The sequence below is a fragment of the Salvia splendens genome, chromosome 5 (assembly GCF_004379255.2).
Source record: "Salvia splendens isolate huo1 chromosome 5, SspV2, whole genome shotgun sequence".
NCBI classification, from domain to species: domain Eukaryota; kingdom Viridiplantae; phylum Streptophyta; class Magnoliopsida; order Lamiales; family Lamiaceae; genus Salvia; species Salvia splendens.
This window is the reverse complement of record NC_056036.1, coordinates 3,108,408-3,130,148: the sequence shown is the minus strand read 5'-3', so window position 1 is coordinate 3,130,148 and position 21,741 is coordinate 3,108,408. Positions and strand designations below refer to the sequence as shown.

At 35.8% G+C, this 21,741-nt stretch overlaps 5 protein-coding genes and 1 pseudogene across 9 annotated transcripts; 1 reads left to right on the top strand and 5 right to left on the bottom strand.

Moving 5' to 3' along the window:
* Nucleotides 1-143: 143 nt before the first annotated feature.
* LOC121802809 (probable pectinesterase 29) lies at nucleotides 144-2,165 on the bottom strand. Its single transcript, XM_042202513.1, has 5 exons — nucleotides 1,981-2,165; nucleotides 1,381-1,540; nucleotides 1,087-1,299; nucleotides 415-656; nucleotides 144-273 (listed from the first exon to the last, which is right to left on the bottom strand). The coding sequence occupies exons 1-5, from the start codon at nucleotides 2,163-2,165 to the stop codon at nucleotides 144-146; spliced, it is 930 nt and encodes a 309-aa protein (XP_042058447.1).
* A 603-nt stretch (nucleotides 2,166-2,768) lies between these two features.
* Nucleotides 2,769-4,773, bottom strand: LOC121802803 (probable pectinesterase 29). The gene is made up of 5 exons (XM_042202508.1): nucleotides 4,583-4,773; nucleotides 4,022-4,181; nucleotides 3,717-3,929; nucleotides 3,118-3,359; nucleotides 2,769-2,940 (listed from the first exon to the last, which is right to left on the bottom strand). The coding sequence occupies exons 1-5, from the start codon at nucleotides 4,771-4,773 to the stop codon at nucleotides 2,769-2,771; spliced, it is 978 nt and encodes a 325-aa protein (XP_042058442.1).
* Nucleotides 4,774-5,721: 948 nt separating this feature from the next.
* LOC121802801 lies at nucleotides 5,722-7,395 on the bottom strand (annotated as a pseudogene).
* A 1,635-nt stretch (nucleotides 7,396-9,030) lies between these two features.
* Nucleotides 9,031-14,196, bottom strand: LOC121802441. Of its 2 annotated transcripts, XM_042202117.1 has the most exons (15): nucleotides 14,008-14,196; nucleotides 13,877-13,935; nucleotides 13,678-13,789; nucleotides 12,982-13,064; nucleotides 12,713-12,778; nucleotides 12,250-12,350; nucleotides 11,814-11,932; nucleotides 11,656-11,693; nucleotides 11,447-11,535; nucleotides 11,135-11,315; nucleotides 10,933-11,049; nucleotides 10,802-10,846; nucleotides 9,558-9,686; nucleotides 9,270-9,445; nucleotides 9,031-9,179 (listed from the first exon to the last, which is right to left on the bottom strand). In XM_042202117.1, the coding sequence occupies exons 1-14, from the start codon at nucleotides 14,063-14,065 to the stop codon at nucleotides 9,311-9,313; spliced, it is 1,332 nt and encodes a 443-aa protein (XP_042058051.1). In that variant the 5' UTR covers nucleotides 14,066-14,196; the 3' UTR covers nucleotides 9,031-9,179; nucleotides 9,270-9,310. The 2 variants fall into 2 exon arrangements, with proteins under 2 accessions (XP_042058051.1, XP_042058053.1); XM_042202119.1 differs by having other exon boundaries at nucleotides 12,982-13,789; nucleotides 13,894-13,935; nucleotides 14,008-14,103.
* Nucleotides 14,197-14,848: 652 nt separating this feature from the next.
* On the top strand, nucleotides 14,849-16,674 carry LOC121804417 (probable calcium-binding protein CML22). Of its 3 annotated transcripts, XM_042203958.1 has the most exons (5): nucleotides 14,856-15,019; nucleotides 15,556-15,789; nucleotides 15,860-16,062; nucleotides 16,142-16,316; nucleotides 16,427-16,674. In XM_042203958.1, the coding sequence occupies exons 1-5, from the start codon at nucleotides 15,004-15,006 to the stop codon at nucleotides 16,531-16,533; spliced, it is 735 nt and encodes a 244-aa protein (XP_042059892.1). In that variant the 5' UTR covers nucleotides 14,856-15,003; the 3' UTR covers nucleotides 16,534-16,674. The 3 variants fall into 3 exon arrangements, with proteins under 3 accessions (XP_042059891.1, XP_042059890.1, XP_042059892.1); XM_042203957.1 differs by having other exon boundaries at nucleotides 14,849-15,019; nucleotides 16,166-16,674; XM_042203956.1 differs by having other exon boundaries at nucleotides 14,854-15,019; nucleotides 16,142-16,674.
* Nucleotides 16,675-16,754: 80 nt separating this feature from the next.
* Nucleotides 16,755-21,186, bottom strand: LOC121804416. Of its 2 annotated transcripts, none has more exons than XM_042203954.1 (3): nucleotides 20,989-21,186; nucleotides 20,534-20,702; nucleotides 16,755-19,627 (listed from the first exon to the last, which is right to left on the bottom strand). In XM_042203954.1, the coding sequence occupies exons 1-3, from the start codon at nucleotides 21,100-21,102 to the stop codon at nucleotides 16,926-16,928; spliced, it is 2,985 nt and encodes a 994-aa protein (XP_042059888.1). In that variant the 5' UTR covers nucleotides 21,103-21,186; the 3' UTR covers nucleotides 16,755-16,925. The 2 variants fall into 2 exon arrangements, with proteins under 2 accessions (XP_042059888.1, XP_042059889.1); XM_042203955.1 differs by having other exon boundaries at nucleotides 16,755-19,618.
* Nucleotides 21,187-21,741: the final 555 nt, after the last annotated feature.

Sequence of the window (21,741 nt, the reverse complement as noted above, 5' to 3'; positions counted from 1 at the left end):
CAGAAGGTTGGTGTTGGTGTATATGCAGAGAAAGAAGTGGGTGTCGTTCCGGCGAAGAAGCGCCAACATGGGGTCAGCGGCCGACATATGGCGTTTTCTGGTGGCACTCCAGGGCCAGTGGTGGTGTCGACCGACCCCGTCTGTCACTTAATGAAGGAAACTGTGGCTAACTTGTTAGCCTCTTCATCACTTAGCTTCTTTGCCCACCCAACTCTCATGGAACTATTCGAACCTGGACCCTGACTGTTATACTCTGACAGCGTCAACAGATTCCTGCAAGTACATATTCGAATATTGATCTATATTTGCTTGTAAATTCATTAATATTGGGCATGTTCTAATTTTGCCTGGTATGCAAAATCAGAATTTAGTGGTAAATAATCCTAAAAATAGACATGAGAATAAGGCGGTTACTCTTGGCCGACGCTTGTCCAAGCATCCCATCCTTGAGGGACAATGATGTCCGCCATTTGCGTGTTGTAGAATAGGACTCTAGCGTACTTTCCCCACGGCCTTCCAAGATATACCTTGCCCTCCCCAACTATAACGCAGTTTTTGAACACGAACCCGTTCGTATCATTAGGCTTCTCTCTTCTTTGAGCCGTGATGAATCCTGGTCCGTTTAGAGCTCCCGCGGCTACTGATATGGCACAGCTCTGCAATGAATCGAGATGTTTGCTTTCAGAGATTATGTATTATAACATTCAGATTTTGAAGCATTATACGATCACAGTATCACACTTTACCTAATAAATTTACTCTGTTTTTTGATTTTGGGACAAGCCCACTTAAGTACATAAATTAATTATCATATTGCCAATCAAATTATTTTAGCACTACAAAGTAGGTTCCTTTGGCAATTGATTTAAACAACATAGAATGAGAATTGGAATCGCTACAAAAGATAACTGCACTCACTAATCGACTTATTATCAATTAATTTTAAGATTGATAATTTGCACAAAATTAAATCGTCCTATCTATCTATGCTTTTTTTTTAAAAATACTATAACACTTTCAATGACAACAAATTACTAGCTATACTAATTAGTTGATAAAAATGCTGGAAGTGGAAACCGTAATTACCTCAAACAAGGATTGGCCAGCACCAAAGATGAAATCTACGGCACCTTCGATGGTGCAGCGTTCGTAGTAATGCCTGCCTTCAACATCCCACAGTGTGTCCTGCAATCCGAAGAATCCACAACGGTAGAAGGCCGAGTTGTCGCCTTTAATCCGAGCTGCCACCGCCCTTACCATTGGATTCGTATTAACTTTTGGGGGAGTGTTGTAAGAATTCTGCACATGCCAAATAATTAATTAATAATCCAACTGAAAATAAGTTAATTAATTTGAGTACGTGGTGCATGAGCTTATTACAACGAACGATATGTCCCGAACAATCGTGTTGTTAGCTTCAGAATTGAAAGTAGCGTCTCGGTCAATGGGGCCATGACCATTCCACGAAATAATGGTGGTTTGAATTCCTGTTCCTTGCAGGATTATGAATGGCTTATCGTAAGGAATAATCACTTGTTCCCTGCAACAAATCAACATCATTTGCATTTGTAAGAGAATGAGGGGATGATTGAGGCAGCCACAAATTTTCGAAAGAAACCCTTATTTTTTGTGGGCAAAAAATATAATCTCTCATACTCCACGTTTCTTTTGAATATGAGATTTAGAGAGTTAGGTGGGAGAGAATACAGTAAAATAGAGTAATTATGTTATATTTTGTCAAAAAATGAAATGGCTCACTTTAGGTGTGAGTTGTCCTAAAAAAATATATGAGTCACTTAATGTGGGGTGAATGGAATATTTTTTTTCTCTTTTGGACTTTATTATTCCCACACTTAACCTTTAAACACCAATTATTAGTCGTGCTCAAAACAAATGATGCAAGTAGATTGAGATAGATGAAGCAATTAGTAGAGGGTTCATGCTACATAAACAAAAAAGAAAATGAGTGTTGTTGTTGACCGGTAAATGCCTTCTCTGATGTTAATGATAGTCCATTCAATGTTGCCGGAAGGAACAGAATTAATGGCTGCTTGCACGGTTGTGAAACTGCCCTGATTCGACTGATCAACCACGATTGTTGCAGCGCTAATGGAAGAAACCGATGACAAAAGAGACAAAACTATGCAGATACACCAAGAAGCCATTTTTTTTATATTATGGATGTGGTAAACCAATGCACCTTGTTATATAATGTAAATTTATAATAAACAAATTTGGCTACACATTATATATAATGTAAATACTAGAACATCCTATTATGAATATTTATGAACTGGAGTGAAATCTTGAATCATTTATAGATAAAATTATTTAACTGGTTTGAAATCACGAAAATAAATTGACATAATTAAAAAAATAGATGTTGTACTAATTAATGTAATTAAGATAATTAGATTACGTTGAATGAACAAATTTGATATACTGGATTGATAAATGCGCAAATTTGATAATACTAAATCAGTAGTACACTAGTACTTACTAGATATCGATAAACTTGTTTGAGTAGATTGGTAATATTTCGGAAATAAACATCTAATTAATGATAGAAAACGTTAATCCTATAAAAATAGATTTTAATAAAACCGCGTAGAGAGATTAATGTTCCTTATTTGCATTTTTTCGATTTTTTTTATTATTATAGAGACTATCCATAATACTATTAAAATTCATCATGATCGAATATTTTAGAACACATTACACAATTATCTAAAAATTATTTTTGTAGTTCACAGTAAAACTAGAGTAAACTAAGGACCCAGAACTTTAAACGCTTGATCAACCCATCCTTGATTATCAATGAAGGAAATGGTGGCTAAGTTGTTAGCCTCTTCGTCACTCATCTTCTTCGCCCATCCCGCTCTCTTAGAACTCATCGAACCTGGACCGCTACATTTATACTCTGAAAATGATAATTGATTCCTGCAAGTACATATTATTAGATATGAATGGGTAAAAGTAAGGGATATTTGCGTAAAATTTTCAATCCTGGGCAGATTCTGAATCTGCATACCACCTTTAGAGCTAGTATGCAAATTCAGAATTTGCCGAAAGTTCAAAGATTTATAGACAAAATTAACATGAGAATAGGGCGTTTACTCGCGTCCGGAGCTATTCCAAGCATCCCATCCTAGAGGGACAATAATGTCGGACATTAGTGTATTGTAAAAGAGAACTCTTGCGTAATCTCTCCATGCCCTTCCCAGAAACACCTTCCCCTCCCCAACTATGTTGCATGTCTTGAACACGAACCCGTTTGTATCGTTAGGTTTCTCTCTGCCTTGAGCTGTGATGAATCCCGGTCCATTTACGGCTCCCGCAGCCACTGATATGGTGCAGCCCTGCATAGAATCGGTGCATTTTTTTTTTGAGTGATTATGCACTAAGATTGAGTTCTTGATTACACGATTAAGTAAACTCGTCGGTGTATGCAGGTATATGTCATGGATTGGGCTATAATGTTATTTTTACAAAACTAGGTGGAGTTTTTTCCACTAGTGTCACACTTCCAATAACAACAAATTATTCCCTACTAAAGTGAATTTTATTTTAAATTTGGACATACGTAATTATCATATTGGCAATTGATAATTGATAGTAGGAGTAGTAGAAATCAATATATAACTCTTATGACCTACTCAACTTCAAAATAATTTTAATAATTTACTTAAAATGCAGAAAGTGGAAACACTAATTACCTCGTACAAGGATTGGGCAGCGCCAAATATGAAATCTACGGCACCTTCAATGGTACAACTTTTGTAGTAATGCCTGCCTTTAACATCCCACAATGTGTCCTGCAATCCGAAGAATCCACAACGGTAGAAGGCCGATTTGTCGCCTTGAATCCGAGCTGCCACCGCCGGCACCATGGGATTTTTATTACCCTTTGGGGGAGAGTTGTAGGAATTCTGCACATGCCAAATAATTACTATCTACCTAAATAACAATCCAATTGAAAACAACGTAATATATTCGAGCATGTGGTGCATGAGCTCATTACAATGAACGTTATATCCCTGGCGATTGTGTTGTCGGCTTCAGAACTGAAAGTAGCAGTTTCGTTAATGTCGGCATGACCATTCCACGAAATGAAGGTGTTGTTACTTCCTGATCCTTTCAGGAAGATGAATTGCTTATCCATAGGAATAATCACTTGCTCCCTGCAACACACTATTTATTAAAGAGAGGATGATTGCAGGCTGAGCGGACGTAGAAAAAGTTGGTAGTAAGGGCTGTAAGTAGGAATTTGTTCTTCAGTAGTATTGGCTTGGTAAGGGCTTAATATGATTCTCCAAAAAAAATAAAAATTTATAAGTAGAAAATAATAATTATAATAATAATAATAATAATAATAATAATAATAATAAATTGGATAAAGGCTTAAGCCCTACCCTCATGATTACAGGCGGTGGCCGATTTTCTCTTAAAAAATTCAGACGTAGAAAAATATATTGATAAAGGACACAAAAAGAACTTATACTTATATATACCTACAAAATTAACTAATTGATCAAAAGCAAATCATTTTATTATTTGTATATTCAGAAAAAATGAGTAACACCTATAAGTGCCTGGTTTGATGTCAATGGTAGTCCATTTGGTGTTGTTGGAAGGGACGGAATTAATGGCGGCTTGTACGGTTGTGAAACCACCACGCTTCGATGGATCAACCACGATTATGTCGCCGCTAATCAACGAAACTAATGACAAGAGAGACAAAGATATACAGACGCACCATTTTTGAGATGTCATATTTTTTTCTTATTAATGTACTAATAAACTAAATACACCCTGTTCTATTATGGATTGTATACTCAATGTTAATCTACTCGAATTATCTGTGTTATCTGTATATATACTGACTTGAGTCAATATGTTAGCTTTACCCTGAAGCTAAAGATCAAGGAATAAGTTATCGTGTTCATTTAACTAATGATCTTCATTCATTTTTTCATCCACTTACAAGAGATAATATTACTGTTACTTGATAATAGCCTTAAAAGGGGATCAAATTTCAATTTAACAAGTGCAATTGAATTAATAAAATAAACTTCTTTTAATTAATAGGTGATAAGTTCCAATTACCATTTACATAAAATAAGGAATCGACATTAATACCTTTTTTTAGAAATGAGAAAGGAAAAAAATCCCCTAATTTTAAATTTAATACACACTATGATATTTTATGTGTATGGCAAGGATGGCAAATTTAGTTTATGCATAAGTATAACATAATGGAGATTGACATATTATATCTTTTCTATCATTTGTAGGTTGTAGCCGTTACTATTGTCAGAAATATGTAAAACCAAAAAAAAACAGAAAATAGAAGCAGAAGTACACTAGAATAAAAGTTAAATGTACTCATGTATTATATATACATAAATATATGGCGCATAACATAGTATATATACATGCAAATCATACACTTTTTTATACTTGTATATAATTAGTATGTGATTGCTAACAATTAATCTCTGTACTGTAATTATTTGGATGCTAGCTAGTTACTTTTTAATTGCAATATTTGTGTATTGTGTATCATTTGTAGCGGTTATTATTGATAGAAATATGTAAAGAAACATAAAGAAAGTAGAACTTGAAGTACACTAGAACAAAAATTGAACGTGTATGGCCCATAGACATAATATGAATATACGTAAAAATCATACACTTAGTTATACGTGTATTAGTATGTGTTTAATAGAGATGTTCAAACGCTCGTTTAATCCATCCATGATTATCAATGAAGGACAATGTGGCTAACTTGTTAGCCACTTCATCACTCAGCTTCTTCGCCCACCGGACTCTCCTTGAATTCGTTGAACCTAGAGTCCAACATTTATACTCCGATAGCAACAATTGATTCCTGCAAGTACATATTGGAATATCAACGGTTAGATAGATCTCAATGGATAAAATTAAGGGCTATTTGCCTATAGATTCTTTAATATAGGATATATTCTGAATTTACTAGCAAATAACCCTGAAATTAACATGAGAATAATGTTGTTACTCTTTTCCCGTGCTTTTCCAAGCATCCCATCCTTGAGGGACAATGATATCGGACATTTGCGTGTTGTAAAAAATTACTCTAGCCTCTCCACGGCCTTCCAAGATACGCCTTCCCCTCCCCAACTATGTTGCAGTTGTTGAACACGAACCCGTTCCTATCGTTAGGGTTCTCTCTCCCTTGAGCTGTGATGTATCCTGGTCCGTCTAAGGACCCTGCAGTTACTAATATAGTACAACCCTGCAAAGAATTAGGGTGTTTACTATGAGTGATTATGCATTATAAGATTGAGTTTTTGAAAAATATATGATCAAATAAACTCATTGGTGGTATATGTGGGGGATTAGGTGATAATCTTTTTCCAAATTAGGTCAATCTTAAAATACAGAAAGTGGAAACCCTAGCGAATTACCTCGAACAAGGATTGAGCAGCACCAAATATGAAATCTACGGCATCTGCAATGGTACAACTTTTGTAGTAATGTCTGCCTTGAACATCCCACAATGTGTCCTGCAATCCAAAGAATCCACAACGGTAGAAGATCGCTTTGTCACCTTGAATTTGAGCTGCCCTCGCCGTAGCCATCCCATTTTTACTATCCTTTGGGGGAGAGTTGTAAGTGTTGTGCACATGCCAAATAATTACTCAATAATTCAACTGAAAACAGCTTGACCACATTCTGCGTGAGCTTATTACAATGAACGATATGTCCTCGGCGACTATGTTGTCGGCTTTAGATGTGAATGCAGCGCTTTCATTAATGGCGCCATGACCATTCCACGAAATGAAGGTGCTTTTACTTCCTGCTCCTTTCAAGAATATGAATGGCTTGTCACTAGGAATATACACTTGTTCCCTGCAACAAATCAACATTATTTGTAACCGATGAGATGCATGATCCGAATAAATGTAAGGATGGGTACGTTTTCTCTGAAAGAATACGGAGAGGAAATAAGGGATGGGTGAGGAGTGACTACAGTGGCGGACGCAGAAAAAAACTCAACTATTTTTCTAAGTATTTTTCTAGATATGGGTTAAAAGTATTTTTGGATAATTTGCATAGATTTTTAAATAGAATAAAATGAGTATTTAGTAGGATCCGAGGTATATGGGAAAATGGAGGGTTTCGGATAATTTTATCGGGACATACTAAAAAGAAAAATGAGTAGGTATTATTGTTGACATGTAAGTGCCTTTTTTTATATCAATGGTAGCCCATTTGGTGTTGCCGGAAGGGATGGAATTAATGGCGGCTTGTACGGTTCTGAAACAACCACTCGTCAACGGATCAACCACGATGCTTGCAGCCCTAATGGAAAAAAGGGATGACAAGAGAGACAAAAATATGCAGATACATCATTTTTGAGATGCCATAATTTTTTCTTTTGAATGTAGCTAGTAAACCAATACAACTTGTTCTATTATTGATTCTATAAGTTTTTGTATTCTCAGTTGAGTATGCTGTATATATGTTATTAGGATGTATGAAGTCACTAAACAATGAATAAGTTATAGAATCTTGTTCATTTCACCCATTCCTTTTTTTTCTTTTTCAGTCAACGTTTTCATGATAATATTTTATTTCAATTCATGCATGGTTAATTTCTTTTGATTTCCTTCCTAAGTTGTGCTGATTGATTTCAATTTTGACCAAGTTTGTAAACATTTATATGAGATTGCACAATATTAATGCACTGTCCACAACGTGCGTTACAAAATAAAATACTAAGCTAAAATATGGTCATTAAAAATGGAACTAAACCATATTGAATATTGATTAAACAATTCAAGCGCAAAACGTATAAATGAACAGAGGTAAAAAATCTCTAAAACATAGTAACACATATCTTATACTAGTAATTAATAAAATTTGGATATAAAAAGATCAGTATAATCTTTGATATGTATGCATCTAAACTAGCTAGCAGTAATATATTTCCAATTAACGGAAATATAATATAGTATGCTTTGTACCTCAAGAAAAGTAATAACCAAAAGAAAAGCAAAATATCTTGTTCACTCTTGATATAACCTTTAAAAAAGGGCTCAGATTTCAATTTAATATAATAAAATGCAATTGAATTAATAAGAAGCTTTTTTTCAATGAATGAGTTACGGGTTCCAATTACCATGTAGAGAAAATGAGGAATCATCAATAGGCATTGACAATCTTTATTAGAAATGACAAATGAAGAAATGCCTGATTTCGAATTTAATACACACTAGCATAATGAAGATTGAAAAATTACATCATTTCGAGGTAGAAAAAATATATACTCCATTCAACCCACTTTCTTTTTTATTCGACCATTACTAAAATTAGAAACATTTTTTTATCTCTTTTTTACATTAATCTCACTATTTAACATGCAAAATAAAACTGCATAAAATCTAATTTGCCTAAAGAAGGGGTCATCATTCTTGCGGAAGGAGTATTTTGTAACTTGACATTCTACATCATTTTGAGGTAGAAAAACTACATATTTTGTATACTTTGTTCTTGTAGCCTAGTGTCAGAAATATGTAACAGAAAATATTGAAATTTTAAATGAAATATCTATACTTAATAAATATATAACAGTTTAGGAAAATATTGTAGCATTTGTAGTATAATTATTTTTAATCAACTTCGAAATCACATGAAAATTTATCAATTTTCCATATAATTTCTTTTTATTGCTATAGAATAACAAAACTAATTTATCCCATTTTGGGTCAACCACCATGATTTCAATTTGAAATAAAGTAACTAAAACTGAAATAATGAGAATTATTTCATTTTGGTTCAACCACTTCAGTTAATTTTGAACCACAGGCTATTTGGTTTAGAGTCACTCCGGTTGTGAATTTTTCGGGTTAAAAATTTTCAACCCTAACCCAGTAAAATTGTTGGGCTATTTAGACCCACCCCCGTGTTTAGAGTTAAATTGACCAAACAAAACAACAAATAGTAATAATACTAATATCTATTCTATGATCATCACAAACAAGCAAATAGCCAAAGAAAACAGCAAATAACCATTCATGAAAATCTTGTACCAATATATATAGCCGCCTCTATCATTCTTTGAATGTGGGAAAAGAATATGTTCTTGTCAATCTAAAGCAGCTCAAGCAATTACTAATGCGTCAACATTTTGTGATCTGCAAAAATTTTGCCAGAATTCAGCACAATTTTTTTTTTTCATTTTTGGTTCTAAATTTATTGGTAGCAAATGCTTTCTCCAAACTCACCTGTGGTTTCATCAAAACAAATGGAAGAGGATCCCATCAGTCTACTTGGTGTTATGTGTTGGAACGCTCAGGTAGAACTTGGTGTTCTTGAAATCATCCAGCATTGGATTGTATCCATCTTTGGTTCTCGTCTTCGAAGGAATGCCAAATTCTTCCATAAAAGATGATGTATCAAGCTACAGTGGAGTACCAAATACAGGGAGACGAAGACAGTAGTTAGAACACGACGTATTCAGCAACAAAAATGTGTCATTTCCACATACTATAATGTTGTGAAGTCGAATTTACCATAAGAGTTCGCCTCTTCTTTCCTTTCTTCAATGGTTTAGCTTCGGTTGGCTTTAACCATCCAGAGCAATAGTGATCAATATCTTCTAGCAGGCAAAAGTCCGTTGGAAAAAATATATCAGCGTCACCCTGTAAAGGAAGACATTGATCGATGCATTAAGGTTGTGAAGGGTGCATAAGTCAACAGTTATTTTAGTATGTTGTTTCAGTTCTTCTTCCAACTCATCTCAAGAATCATAACCATAAGAAATCTTAATTAACCTTCAACTCTCATACAATTACTTCAGGTAAGAAGATTTAATCGGGCCTTCAGGTAAATTACTTCCGAATAAACTACATATTATAATCGGGTATGTATAACCCATGACTTTTAATTTTACACGTGTTATGTGATTGACGAAATAGATATGTTTTCTATATCGTATTTGGATTATATGGTGGAATATAATGTGAATGCATGATTGGTGCAAGGGATATATTTATATATTGTGTTGAAATTATTTCACAGAATATAATGTGGATATTGATTGATGCAATGGATACACTCGACATTGAAGTACATGAATCATATAATTAAAGAGGATCTGTGACGGTCTTGCCCTGGATCTGAAATTATAGGGGGACCTTCGGGTCGAATTACAGAGAGAACTACGGGTCAAATACAGAGGGACCTATGAATCCAATTATAGAGAAACCTTCGGATCAAATCATATTGGGACCTACGGGTCAAATCACAGTGGGACCTATGGGTCAAATCATATTGACATATTGGAAATCCCGGGCAGATACCAGACTTGATTTGTCACAGAATAATAAATTGGACAGAGAGACATATGCATATGGATGTAAAATTATTTATGATTATTAATGCTTATGATTAAATGTATTGGTTAGAAAATATGTTTGATAATTGTAATATGAAATTAAAGGTAAAATTTATATACACTGGATTGTGGCTCATAGATATCAAGGATACAGATGGATGTTGGATGTTGGTTTTTGAATGTATTTGATATGAGTGTTTTATTTGACATGTGGATTAAGAGTTTTAAAATTTTATTTTGGATTTATTTATTTTAAGAATATATGCCAGAGGGGTTGGGGTGTGACAACGACAGAAGGTCATTTCTTGAGTAAGGATAATTGAGGTTATGGTGCGGTTGTTAGACATGGAAAACTATTGATGAACGACGCGTCTAATAAACACTCTGTTTCATAAGGTGACAGCAAAAAAGGAAACAAACCTTGGCATCCAGGTAACTGTTATGATCTGAGTTAGAGCCATCTTTCTGCAAACAATTAGGATAGAACCACAAATAAACTTCATTGAAGGGAATTTAATGAAACATTACTAATAGAATTTAGAGTACTGAACCTTGCTGGCAACGAGAGGGGCGTGTTCGCCTGGTATTGTTACATCAGGAAGGTAAGTGAAATCGGATGCGATTAAGGACATCTTTGGTAAAGCGCCATGTAGAACTTGTAGGAGTTTCTGTGTATTTCAGTGTAGTATTATTGCATAAATATGTGAATCCAGAACAATTGTAAGAATTGGAAATATTATTGAAAGATCTTACTAAACAACCGGTTGGTAGCCAGCATCTTCGAGGCCTCGGGAAAACTTTAGCCAAAAAACTTTGAGCGATTGAACCCATCCTGCTTCCATGAGGTTTACCGTCTTTTGCCAAATCCAGGATTTCCATGCAACTTTCAATAAGTGGATCTTCCAAAGGCTTATACAGCTCAGAGAGTTCGGGCCTATTGACGAACACATGAAGACAAACAGAAAATAGTAAATTACTTTGACATAAATGCAGTATAAATCTAAAACACGCAAAACAAGCAAACCAAAGAACATCCATTCCAAGTAAAAGGTAAATCAGAATTACTTGTCATGTCTTTTTTCAACCCAAACTTCCATCCAAGGTGAGACTTGATCCTTAGAATAGATTAGATCATGCGGAAGATTATCAAGCACCTGCGAAAGTTTATCAGACAAACGACCTCATATGCTGGTTATAGAATTTTCATGTCAATAATAAGAATCTCCAAACTTGCGTTATCTAACCAGTCAATTATCGATCCTAAGTTTACATACCTCCAGCATTATCACCCAACATGGTTGTTGCTCAGAACCTGTTACAACAGACATAATATCAGACTAAGCCCTGATTCCTGAACATTTTTTGTTCTTCATAATTCATGTATAGATCAAACCACAACTTAACAAAGGCTGCATAAATAAAGCAGGCATACCCCATCCACTTGGATCAGCAGCATCACGACATTCTACCCTGAACTTTTCCGCGTGGCTACTAACTTCTCCGACAGTTTCCAGTTGCTTTTTGGCCAGCGAAGAACTAATTTCCACTGAACTGAAACATATCACATTATTACAATTATTATCTACAAATATCTCAAAAGCATAACATCCAAACTAAAATTCCACTATGATGCCTCATTTGGGAAATATCAACCCTACTTCAAGATCTTCAGAAATTCATATCAGTATTCCAGCTAGTTCTAAGTTTAATCGATACTGGATAACCGAATACATTGTATACATCATGTATTAACCTAGGGGTCCTTGTAGGGAGTATATTATTAGCCAAGCATGCTAAGGACATAGAGGCACCAGTAAAAAAGACGAGCCTAAAATCTTCTCAACAGCATGTATCAGGACATTACATACATATATTGCATACTATCATAAATTCTTGAAGGTGCATTCACTTTTATGTAATCCATTATGCCCCTTGCACAGGTTCCTGATCCACCTCCGATCTCATATATCTGAAATAGAATGTAACAAATACAAATGTTTAAAGGGAGAGGGAGGAGGTGAGCGAGGACAAAATATGATCAATCAGATTTACCAGAACTTACAGCTTTTGCAGAAGACAAAATTAAGCCAAATATTGCCATACGAATCTAAACTTTTTTATTTTACAGCAATAAGCGTGCCAACCAGGACTATAACTATACGACAGCCTTGGAATTTCGGACAGATGGTTAAAGTACTAATTATATTGCCATTGTCTATTCCTAGTTTAATATGATCATATCTAAAACCAGAGTGAATCTGCATATGAATTATGATAGGAGTACAAGATATTCACATGTTTGTCTATCTACTCAAAAAATGATGCACTTACTTTTAGTGGAACAGATAGGTTAGTAGTCCGGAGAATTGCTTCAGCTATTCCATGGGCATACCAAGGCTTCAAAAGAACAGATATTAACATAATAAGCAATGACAATAGTGAGAAACAAAAGCCAGTATTATTTTTCAAAAATGTATAACGTGCAGAAATAATGCAGTATGTTCAGATAGGTTATTCTTCACATTAGCCCCCTACTTCACTATCAAACAAGCAGTTTGAAATAAGGTGATACTTTTGCATCTCAATCATCACAACTTTACCTTAAAAAGCTCCACCGGGGTAAACCAAGATATATCGTTCTGCTTGTAGATAGCATCCACGTGCTTTGTATAAGCTTTCCGGCCTTCAAATTTGTTGCACTTTGAACAGTTAAAGCACATACATAAAAATAACTCCAAGTCTCCAAGGCATCCAAGCAAGAGCAGTTGTAAGACCAAATGCTTGAAAATCCATTTAATAGTTCCCAAGGCCCATAATGTGATATATATCATACTGAAATTTTGTATTACACTAACCTATGAGAGAGGGGTAACTACTAAGTAGCAACCCTCAGCTCAATAACAAAGAATGTCGACATGTGAATTTAGCACACTGAAATGGATATCGTTTCTTGCTACAAATATACATGAAGAACTATAGAGCCACCAGAGTATACAACAGCCCACGATCTTGGTAATCATGAGCTTCTAAATGTTCGTTTGCTTCGAAATCAACAAGCACCCTTTTTCACATCAGTAAAATATTGTTGACAAAATCATCCATAGGAAAGGTTAATCAAGCTGGAAGATAATATCAGAAACACTCTCGATTCATAACACAATCACAACCTTCCTTAGCTCAACCTCGCAACACCCTAAGCTAAGAAGTAATAACATGATTTCTATCTCAAAATATGATTTCTATCTCAAAAAAACCAATCTAACAAAAATTAAATATCCACAAACATGTCAGCTAACCGTCGAGCTGATTGAACTTAATGCTTCGATCAAGCACTCCAACTGAGTCCGACCTTTGAGAAAAATATCCATGTTCTGGATCATACAAAGCCGCACGAATAAAATCCCTAACCTTCAACATTCAAAAAACGTTGAACAAAATGAGAAAGCCTAAAATTCCAAAATCAATTCTTTAGCTGAGACAAAGAGGAGAGATTACGAGAACTGGGGATTCACCAACGAAGTTTGTGGAGAAGTAGGCCGGGGAAAATGGGTTTACTGCAAAACGAAAACTGTTGAGTGAATTCACACAAAATTGAATTGCACATGACAACACGCGCACACACACACCTCTGGGAGAGAAAAGGAATGAGGAGAGGGATCTGGAGGAGGCAATGCGAGCTGCCATTTCTGCACTCTTTGAGCCTTTTCAATGCTTGATTTGTATCATCCCCTTGTTCGTCTACACTCTACTCCTTCGAGGGGTTTTGCGGAAGAGAGGCGTTGAAGAAACGCGACTTCATGAGGTTTATCTGTAATTGCTGAGCGATTTTTCAACAGTTGGATTTGCTAATTTTAAATTGTCAGTCCAATGACATAAACCTATTTTCTTTGCATTTAAATCCGAAAAAGAAAAACACAAAAGATATTTATTTTTTCGCTAATTCTTTGTCTCAACGATCATCGCACTAAACGATAGCCGATAGGGAGACGGCTGACCTTCCTTTATTTTGTTCCATTGTCTTCCCAAATACACATTTTATATTTCATCTATCCCCTTTAAAACGAAGCATTTTTAGCATGAGATTTTATACAGTATTCTTATAATGTATTAAGTGAAAATAGAATAAATACAGACTAGTGTTCACCATTTTAGAAATATGTCATTTTGAGTGAAAATATAAAAAAGAAAAATGCATTCCTGTAAATAAAAAAAGAAAGAATTTTAAAAATAAAGAGAGAATTATAAAAGCAAAGTTATAGGATGGCATGGTTTTTGGAGTAAAAATGAAAATCATAACATCAATGGCCCCATAAAGTGATAAAACAGAATCTTGAAGGTTGTTATCATGTGTGCTTGAGATGAACAAAGTGGAATTCAACAAAACCATGATTACATTTCCACTTGAGAAAAAAAATGGAAAAGAAAAGGAAAAAGAAGAGAATTTCAGATATTCTAATTCGAAAACCATTATTCCATAGACAAACTCCACATTTCTACTTTACTTTTCTTATACCCAATTCCATTCTTTAACATTCTTTTCTGCTTAGATATAAAATATCTGCTTATGCCATTTGCTCTCTACTTTTGTGTACACTTTCTCAGGTATTTTTACTCCCAAAGCCATGAAAGATCCACAAGGTAAAACCCTATGCATTTTTTTTCATTTTTGGTTTCTATCTTTTCATCATATGGGAAATTCAGTGATATTTAATTTCTGTTATTTGAAGCTTAAGGATGCAAGAATATTTTGCCTCTTTCTAGTGAAATTATTCACAGATTTTTGTGTGAATTGGTATTATTTGAATTGCTATAAGTAGATTAGCAAACAATGTTTCTTGGTATTCATTTGAACCCTTTAGCTAATCACATATTGTAAAATTGGTTGAGAAGTGGTCATAAAATTCTGTGTAGACATGACTATTTATAAAATAAAGATTTCATTTTTAAGCATGAATATCAACAGTTTTAACTAACATGACTATTTATAAAATAAAGATTTCATTTTTAAGCATGAATATCAACAGTTTTAACTAACATGTCTAGAAATTAGAAGGAATGCCCTTAGCAAATTCAAAGATGAAAGTTATTTGAACCTTGTTTTGATGATCAACTGTTGAAGCTTTGTTTGTGATGCAACGTTGTTGTTGTTGACACAAGTCTTTGTATCGTGTAAGGTGCATATCAATCACCCTTTAAGTCGTTATACGACAAGTTGCAAGACATAATCTGCTGTTCTACGTTGCCAAACAACTATAAGAGACTAGACTCGACCCTTGAGAGGAAAATGGTGGAGATGAAGAGGAACCCTTCGAGGAATAACAATTTCAAATCATTCGACAGCATAATCATGAAATTCCCTCAGTTCAGAGAGGGGCTGAAAGAGATCAGGAACATATTCGAGCAGTATGGTGAGTTCTCAACTCCTATTGAGATCGCACTCGTGTTCTTGATGATAAGTCTTTATTGCCTTTACCACAGATGAAGACGTGAATGGTACTATTGACAATGAAGAGCTGAAGAAATGCTTGCACGCGTTCGAGTTCAGCATTAGTGATGAGGAAATTGGCGATCTTGTCGCCTACTGTGACATAGACGACAAGGAAGGGATACAATTGAAGGAGTTTATAGTTGTTGTATTTCTCATTTATCTCCTCACGGATGCTCCGGCTTCACCTAACACGGTATAAGCATTGTCGTCTTCTTTGCTGACTCGGGATTTGTTATCATGTTATGATTCTCCGTTATATGAACTTGCTGCAGAAACTGAAGATGTGTTCGCCTCAGATTGAAACGACCTTGAATGCGATAATTGAGGTGTTCTTATTTATTGACAAGAACGGTGTTGGGAAGCTGAAGAAGAAGGATGTCGTCAAGGCACTAAACGAGGCTTCTCCCAAGGAGAAATCTCCTTCACACATCACACACAACCGTTTTAGTTATGAACCCTTCTTTTTCTTCGACAATTTCAATATTTTGCGTAGTTCATGGTTTATTACTGGCAAGAGGTGTGTTTGGCTTTTAACAGTGGCATTGTTGCTTATGCAGAAGAAATGGACTGGGATAAGAACGGGAAGGTTAGCTTCAAGGAATTCCTGTTCTCGTTTATCAGTTGGGTCGGGTTTGAGTGTGACAATGAAGATCATGAAGAGTAGCTTCTATATGACTGAAGCAGGAGACATGTTTGAAACAAGGTTAAAAGTCATGTAGATTTGATAACTGCTACAAAGTGTACATACTGATTCATACACATATTTGTATGTTCATTTGTTTGTATATGATATTATTTCCCTACAGTCTTCGTTGATTGATTTTGGATCTTCTGTTGTAATGTTTCACTCCCCCAACCAGCAAAGCCAACTAAATAGAGAAATAATTAAAAATAAAACTAGAAATTTTAAAATCAACCCCAAAAATTATATATATCCTCAAGATTGAATATATAATACACACTGAATACAACCGATGAAGATTCCATAAGATTATGGCTTCAAAAATACATGGCACATTTCCAATCATGCCAAAAGGCCGAAAGCATCATTCTTCTTCAAGTTAGAGACTGTAATTTCTTCTCATGAAGCTTAGCACGTCGTAGGGCGTCCAAGGCCTCAGCTTGCTTGCCGGAGCGTTTTAACTTCACCGCCTTCACTTTCTCGGCCTTGATCTGTTCCACCAGCTGAGCTCTCTCTGTATCAGCATCTGCCTCGATCTTGACCGGCTCTGGTTGTTCTATAGCCTTGGATTTGGATTGTCCATCATTTAACCCGATTGACTGCAATGCGGACAGGAGCTGAGGATCGAGAAAATCCTCAACGCTGACATCATCCGCTGGCCCAGCAGAATCATGAGCGTCCGACTCTTGCAGCTGCGATTCTATAGCCTTTGCCAGTTCAAACTCGGCCTCAGCTTCTGCTGTTTTACCTTCCCTTCTCAGCTTGAGCGCTTGACGCTTGTGGCCAAGCGATTTCTGCTGCAGTTTGAACTTTTCACGGCTTGACAATGGTTTAGAAACTGAACTGGGACTGGCCTCCTTGTCCACAGACGAGACGTTGGATGCTGAACTGTCACTGGATTTGGTTGTCGTAGTCTGAGGTGTTTCCTCCACGCCCTTCTCCAAGAGCTTTGCCTGGCGAAGCTCCTCCTTAGCTTCTGCTAATTTCCCATCTCTCTTGAAGGCAACCGCCTTCCTCTTGTGTGCAAGGATCTCTTGTTGGAGGGAACTCGAATATGGTTGAGAAACAGTCGATTGAGAAGCATGCAATTCTTGTGGCTTCTCAATCTCCTGCGGTATTCCATCTGGTTTCTCTAGTCTAATCTCAACTTTAGCTTGCTTTTCTGAATCATCATGAACAGATGCGATTCCCTTGTTTTTGGGGGTAGAATAATCTATTTTGATCGGTTCTTCAAATTCTTTCAACTGTGCCTCCAGCAATCTGGCCTTGTTCAGCACTTCCTCCTCCTCCTCCTCGACCTCTCGCTGGCGTCTCAGCACAAGAGCTTTTCTTTTCAACGTTAACAATTCCCTTTGAATTTCACTCTTACTTTTCTTAGGCATTTTCACTCCAGAATCAGCGCTAGATTGGGTGATAGAGGGCCCACCTATATGCTTCTGGGACTGGTTATGTTCTTTTAAAGTTGATGCTATATCTGCATTATCCTCATCTTCCCAGCCCAAGTTCTTCAAAAGTGACAGATACGAAGGATCGTGCAAATCTTGATCCGTCACTTCTTCATCTCCATTATCCGTAGTCTCATCTATGCTGTAACTCTGCTTGTTGCCAATACTTGGCTGTCTTGCAGTGGGAGCTTCTTTCATACCTTCAAGCTGCTCCTCAAGAACCTTCGCCTTTTTCAATTCTTCATCCGACTCATCTGATCTACCTTCCCGTTTGAGTGCTAGAGCCTTCTTTTTCAGGGCAATAAGCTCTTTCTGAATCATTAGTTTACTCTTTGGAGTCGACTTAGGGTCAGCGTCATTCACACTCGCCCTGCTGGAAAATGAAGATTCTTCCACAGATTCCAATATTACACCTTTTTGAGGTATAGCGGAACCCTGATGGATCAAATCTTTGGAATTTTCGAGCTCCTTTTCAAGTAGTTTAGCTTTTCTAAGAAGTGACAATGCATCTGTTGTGTTGCCTGCTTTTTTCTGATTTAGAGCTTCTCTCTTTAAAGACTGAATCTCCGTTATTAATGAATCCTTCTTAGAAAATGCAACCTCGTTGCCATGGTCATCAAAATCTGCAGAGTCGTCTTCCCAACCTAACGATTTCAAGGCAGAAGACATCTCTGGATCATTCATGTCTTCATCTGTTATGTCGAAATTACCATCCACAGCAATATCATCAGCCATTCCAATCAACTGATTGAAATCCAAATTCATGTTAGATTTATATGTCCCCGAAAAATCAGCACGCTCGTCAGCATCCATACTGCGTATTAGAGATGAAAGTTCATCATCAGAATCATCAGACCCACCCAGAAGTTCCTCTTCCTCTATTTTCCTCTCAAGAATTTTAGCTCTCTTAAGTTCTTCCTTGGCCTCGACAACATTCCCAGCTCGTTTAAGTTCCAGAGCCCTTTTCTTATGAGCAACAACCTTAGCTTTATCAGCACTGACAGTTTGCTTCTCTTTATTAGGTTTCTGAGAGACTTCCTTGAGAAGCGAAAACAGCTCACCCTCCAAAGACATGGTTGCTGGCTTTTTTTCTGCATCGTTGAGATCTAGATCCGACCATCCCAGTTCCTTGAGTTCGGCAGAAACATCGTCAGTTCCTTTACTCTTTTGAGACGGGATTTTGTTTTTAAGACCAGTGGTTTTAGCTTCATCTTTGTTTTGTTGAATATCATCTATGTTGCTTGACGACAAAGCCTTTTTACTACTTTTTCTCAAAGCTAACTCCAATGCTGCAGCTTGCCTTTCAAGCTCTTTCCCTTTTTTAAAAGCTTTTAATGCTTCTTCGGGTTTTCCTTCAGCTTTCAAAGTTCTGTGCTTCTGTTTTTCAAGTAGAGCTTGCTGGCGTAAATCTTCTGGGGTGACAGATCCTGACTCTGTCAACGTGAAAGTAGACTTATCGAGAGAGAGATTTCTAACTACATCTGTACCTTCAACCTGACTAGCTACTTCGGAAATATTTGAACATGATGCGCTGCCTTTTTGTGAAGAGGAATGCCCATTCTCGTTACTGAGAATCTGATTCAAAATCTCTTCATCTTTCTTTGAACCATGCTTCGAACTACCTGCAATAGCTAATTCAGAATTTCAGATAACCACATTCCTCTTTCATCTGCCAGAGATAACACGCAAGCATGCTAATGTGCAGCGCCGAAAAATAGATTTTTATACCAAATGGTTCAATATCATAACGAAAATACGGAGTATTTTCATATGATATAGAATTGAATGTTTAAAAGGTAATTTAGAGACACGCAGCAGTGACCCTTCTGAAACAAATTGCTCTCTGTGCAGTGACACAAGGCAGTTCACATGCATTCAATCAAAAAATCGAATACTGTTCTCTGTACACTGCACTTATCCAAGTTCGAAGCATTATAGAAATCTAATCCAGCAGCATGAACATATAACTCTAAAAAGGGATTTAAGTAGTTCATCACAAATTAATCAAATATTGCTAAATGTGACCTACTTTTATAGTACTAGTTAACATAGCATAACAGGAGACAGTAAAAACTAACAAGTTATCCAGAGAGAATGTTAGTATTATGTTAAACTTTCAAAACTAGAGTAAGTTTACACAAGACAACAATGACAGTCATAGCAAAACAAGTTAACAAAACATTTTAATATGAGGAAGAATCTCCTGTAAATAAATAACATAAGACGTAAAAGCTAACAGGCTAGCCAGAGAGAAACGTTAACCTTTCGAAACTAGAGCAAGTGTACAAAAGGCAACAATGGAGGTTATTAGAACACCTAATATGAGCATGAACCACTTGTGAATAAATAACGGGAGATGGAAAAGCTAGCAGGTTAGCCAGAGAGCAATGGTAAGCTTTCAAACTAGAGTAAGTTTACGAAAGAAAACAATGTGGGTTATAGCAAAATAAATCAGCATAACAATTAATACGAGGATGAACCACTAGTAAATGAAAATAAATGAAGAGAATGAACCAAATAGAGATATCTTTGAATACCTCTAGAAGATTTATTTTTATGTCCATATCTCAATTCAAACCGTGCAGCCTCTTCGAGCTTTTTGCACGGTTCACAGATACGGACCGGCGAGTCGCCTTGACCACGCAATACCATCCTTTGCTGGGTACAGCCACCGCAAAATATGCCTCCACACCTGCGGCAATGGTGCTGGAAATCCATCCAGCCCAAGACATCAAAATATTCAATTCAAATCCATCGTGATCAACGGCAAAAAGATCACAACTTAAACGAAACCCATCAAAAAATACGCAATTAAGTGTAAAGGGTATGAATCGAAACAGGAAAATTTCACTTATCAAAATCATGGCCGAGTAACAAAAACTCAAGAACCAATAAATTTGACGAAAGGGGTTTTCATCAATGAAGCACTAAAATCAAGATCTGAAATCAAATGGATTGATCAGTGGAGAAAGAGGTAGGCAAATTGACGGACCTTGCGATTGATGAAAGTGAACTGTGAGGAACATCCTTGGCAATTTGAGGCGTCGACCACCCAAGCATTCCCCCTCAGTGATGGCTTCGGCGGCAGCCCAATTTTCTCCAACATCTTTTCTTTCTCTTGTTGATTTCAACCTGAATAGTTTTTAAATTTAGCTGATGCAGTAATCGAAATCAATTTGAATCAAACGAGTTGAAGAATGAGGGGTCTTTCTCAATATTCAAGAGTCTGAAGCATACTCATACGACGTCGTTTTTCAGTTTGTGTCCTTTTCAAAGAGAAAAAATTTGGTATTTTCCATATACACAATTCATAGATTGGATTGTGTTGCTAGATTATCAAATTTAAGTAACATTCTCCCAAATATTTCAAAATTTAATAGCATAATGCTTTAAAGAAATTTGTATAATCATTAGAAATAAAAATAAATTAATAACATTATGCTTTTGAAAAATATTTTAAAACAGAAATAAATGAAAAAGTATTGAACAATAGTACATTATATCGAAGAAAAAATCAAGATCAACTCAATCTTATTATATATACATCATTTAATAATTTAAATATAAATATATTTAAATATTATACAACTTGAAGTATTCGATATAAATAATTAAATTTATTTACAATAAATAATTTCAATATCGGAATACTAAAGAATAATAAAAACATTGAATAAATTAATACTATATCTACTTGCACAAAGGCAACAAATTTAAAATACAAATTAAAATTTATTACAGCATA

Coding starts and splice junctions, on each gene's coding strand:
- LOC121804417 (XM_042203956.1), top strand. Junction 15,790..15,859: donor GAACATATTCGAGCAGTATG/GTGAGTTCTCAA, acceptor CCTTTACCACAG/ATGAAGACGTGAATGGTACT. Junction 16,063..16,141: donor CTCCGGCTTCACCTAACACG/GTATAAGCATTG, acceptor AACTTGCTGCAG/AAACTGAAGATGTGTTCGCC.
- LOC121802441 (XM_042202117.1), bottom strand. CDS start 14,065: ATGGCAGCTCGCATTGCCTCCTCCAGATCCCTCTCCTCATTCCTTTTC. Junction 13,936..14,007: donor ATTCCTTTTCTCTCCCAGAG/GTGTGTGTGTGC, acceptor TTCGTTTTGCAG/TAAACCCATTTTCCCCGGCC. Junction 13,065..13,677: donor TAAGTTCAATCAGCTCGACG/GTTAGCTGACAT, acceptor ACAAATTTGAAG/GCCGGAAAGCTTATACAAAG.
- LOC121802809 (XM_042202513.1), bottom strand. CDS start 2,165: ATGGCTTCTTGGTGTATCTGCATAGTTTTGTCTCTTTTGTCATCGGTT. Junction 1,300..1,380: donor TTCGGGACATATCGTTCGTT/GTAATAAGCTCA, acceptor TGGCATGTGCAG/AATTCTTACAACACTCCCCC. Junction 274..414: donor TGGACAAGCGTCGGCCAAGA/GTAACCGCCTTA, acceptor ATGTACTTGCAG/GAATCTGTTGACGCTGTCAG.
- LOC121804416 (XM_042203954.1), bottom strand. CDS start 21,102: ATGTTGGAGAAAATTGGGCTGCCGCCGAAGCCATCACTGAGGGGGAAT. Junction 20,703..20,988: donor TCACTTTCATCAATCGCAAG/GTCCGTCAATTT, acceptor ATGGATTTCCAG/CACCATTGCCGCAGGTGTGG. Junction 19,628..20,533: donor TAAAAATAAATCTTCTAGAG/GTATTCAAAGAT, acceptor ATTCTGAATTAG/CTATTGCAGGTAGTTCGAAG.
- LOC121802803 (XM_042202508.1), bottom strand. CDS start 4,773: ATGACATCTCAAAAATGGTGCGTCTGTATATCTTTGTCTCTCTTGTCA. Junction 3,360..3,716: donor CTGCCCAATCCTTGTACGAG/GTAATTAGTGTT, acceptor GATTCTATGCAG/GGCTGCACCATATCAGTGGC. Junction 2,941..3,117: donor TGGAATAGCTCCGGACGCGA/GTAAACGCCCTA, acceptor ATGTACTTGCAG/GAATCAATTATCATTTTCAG.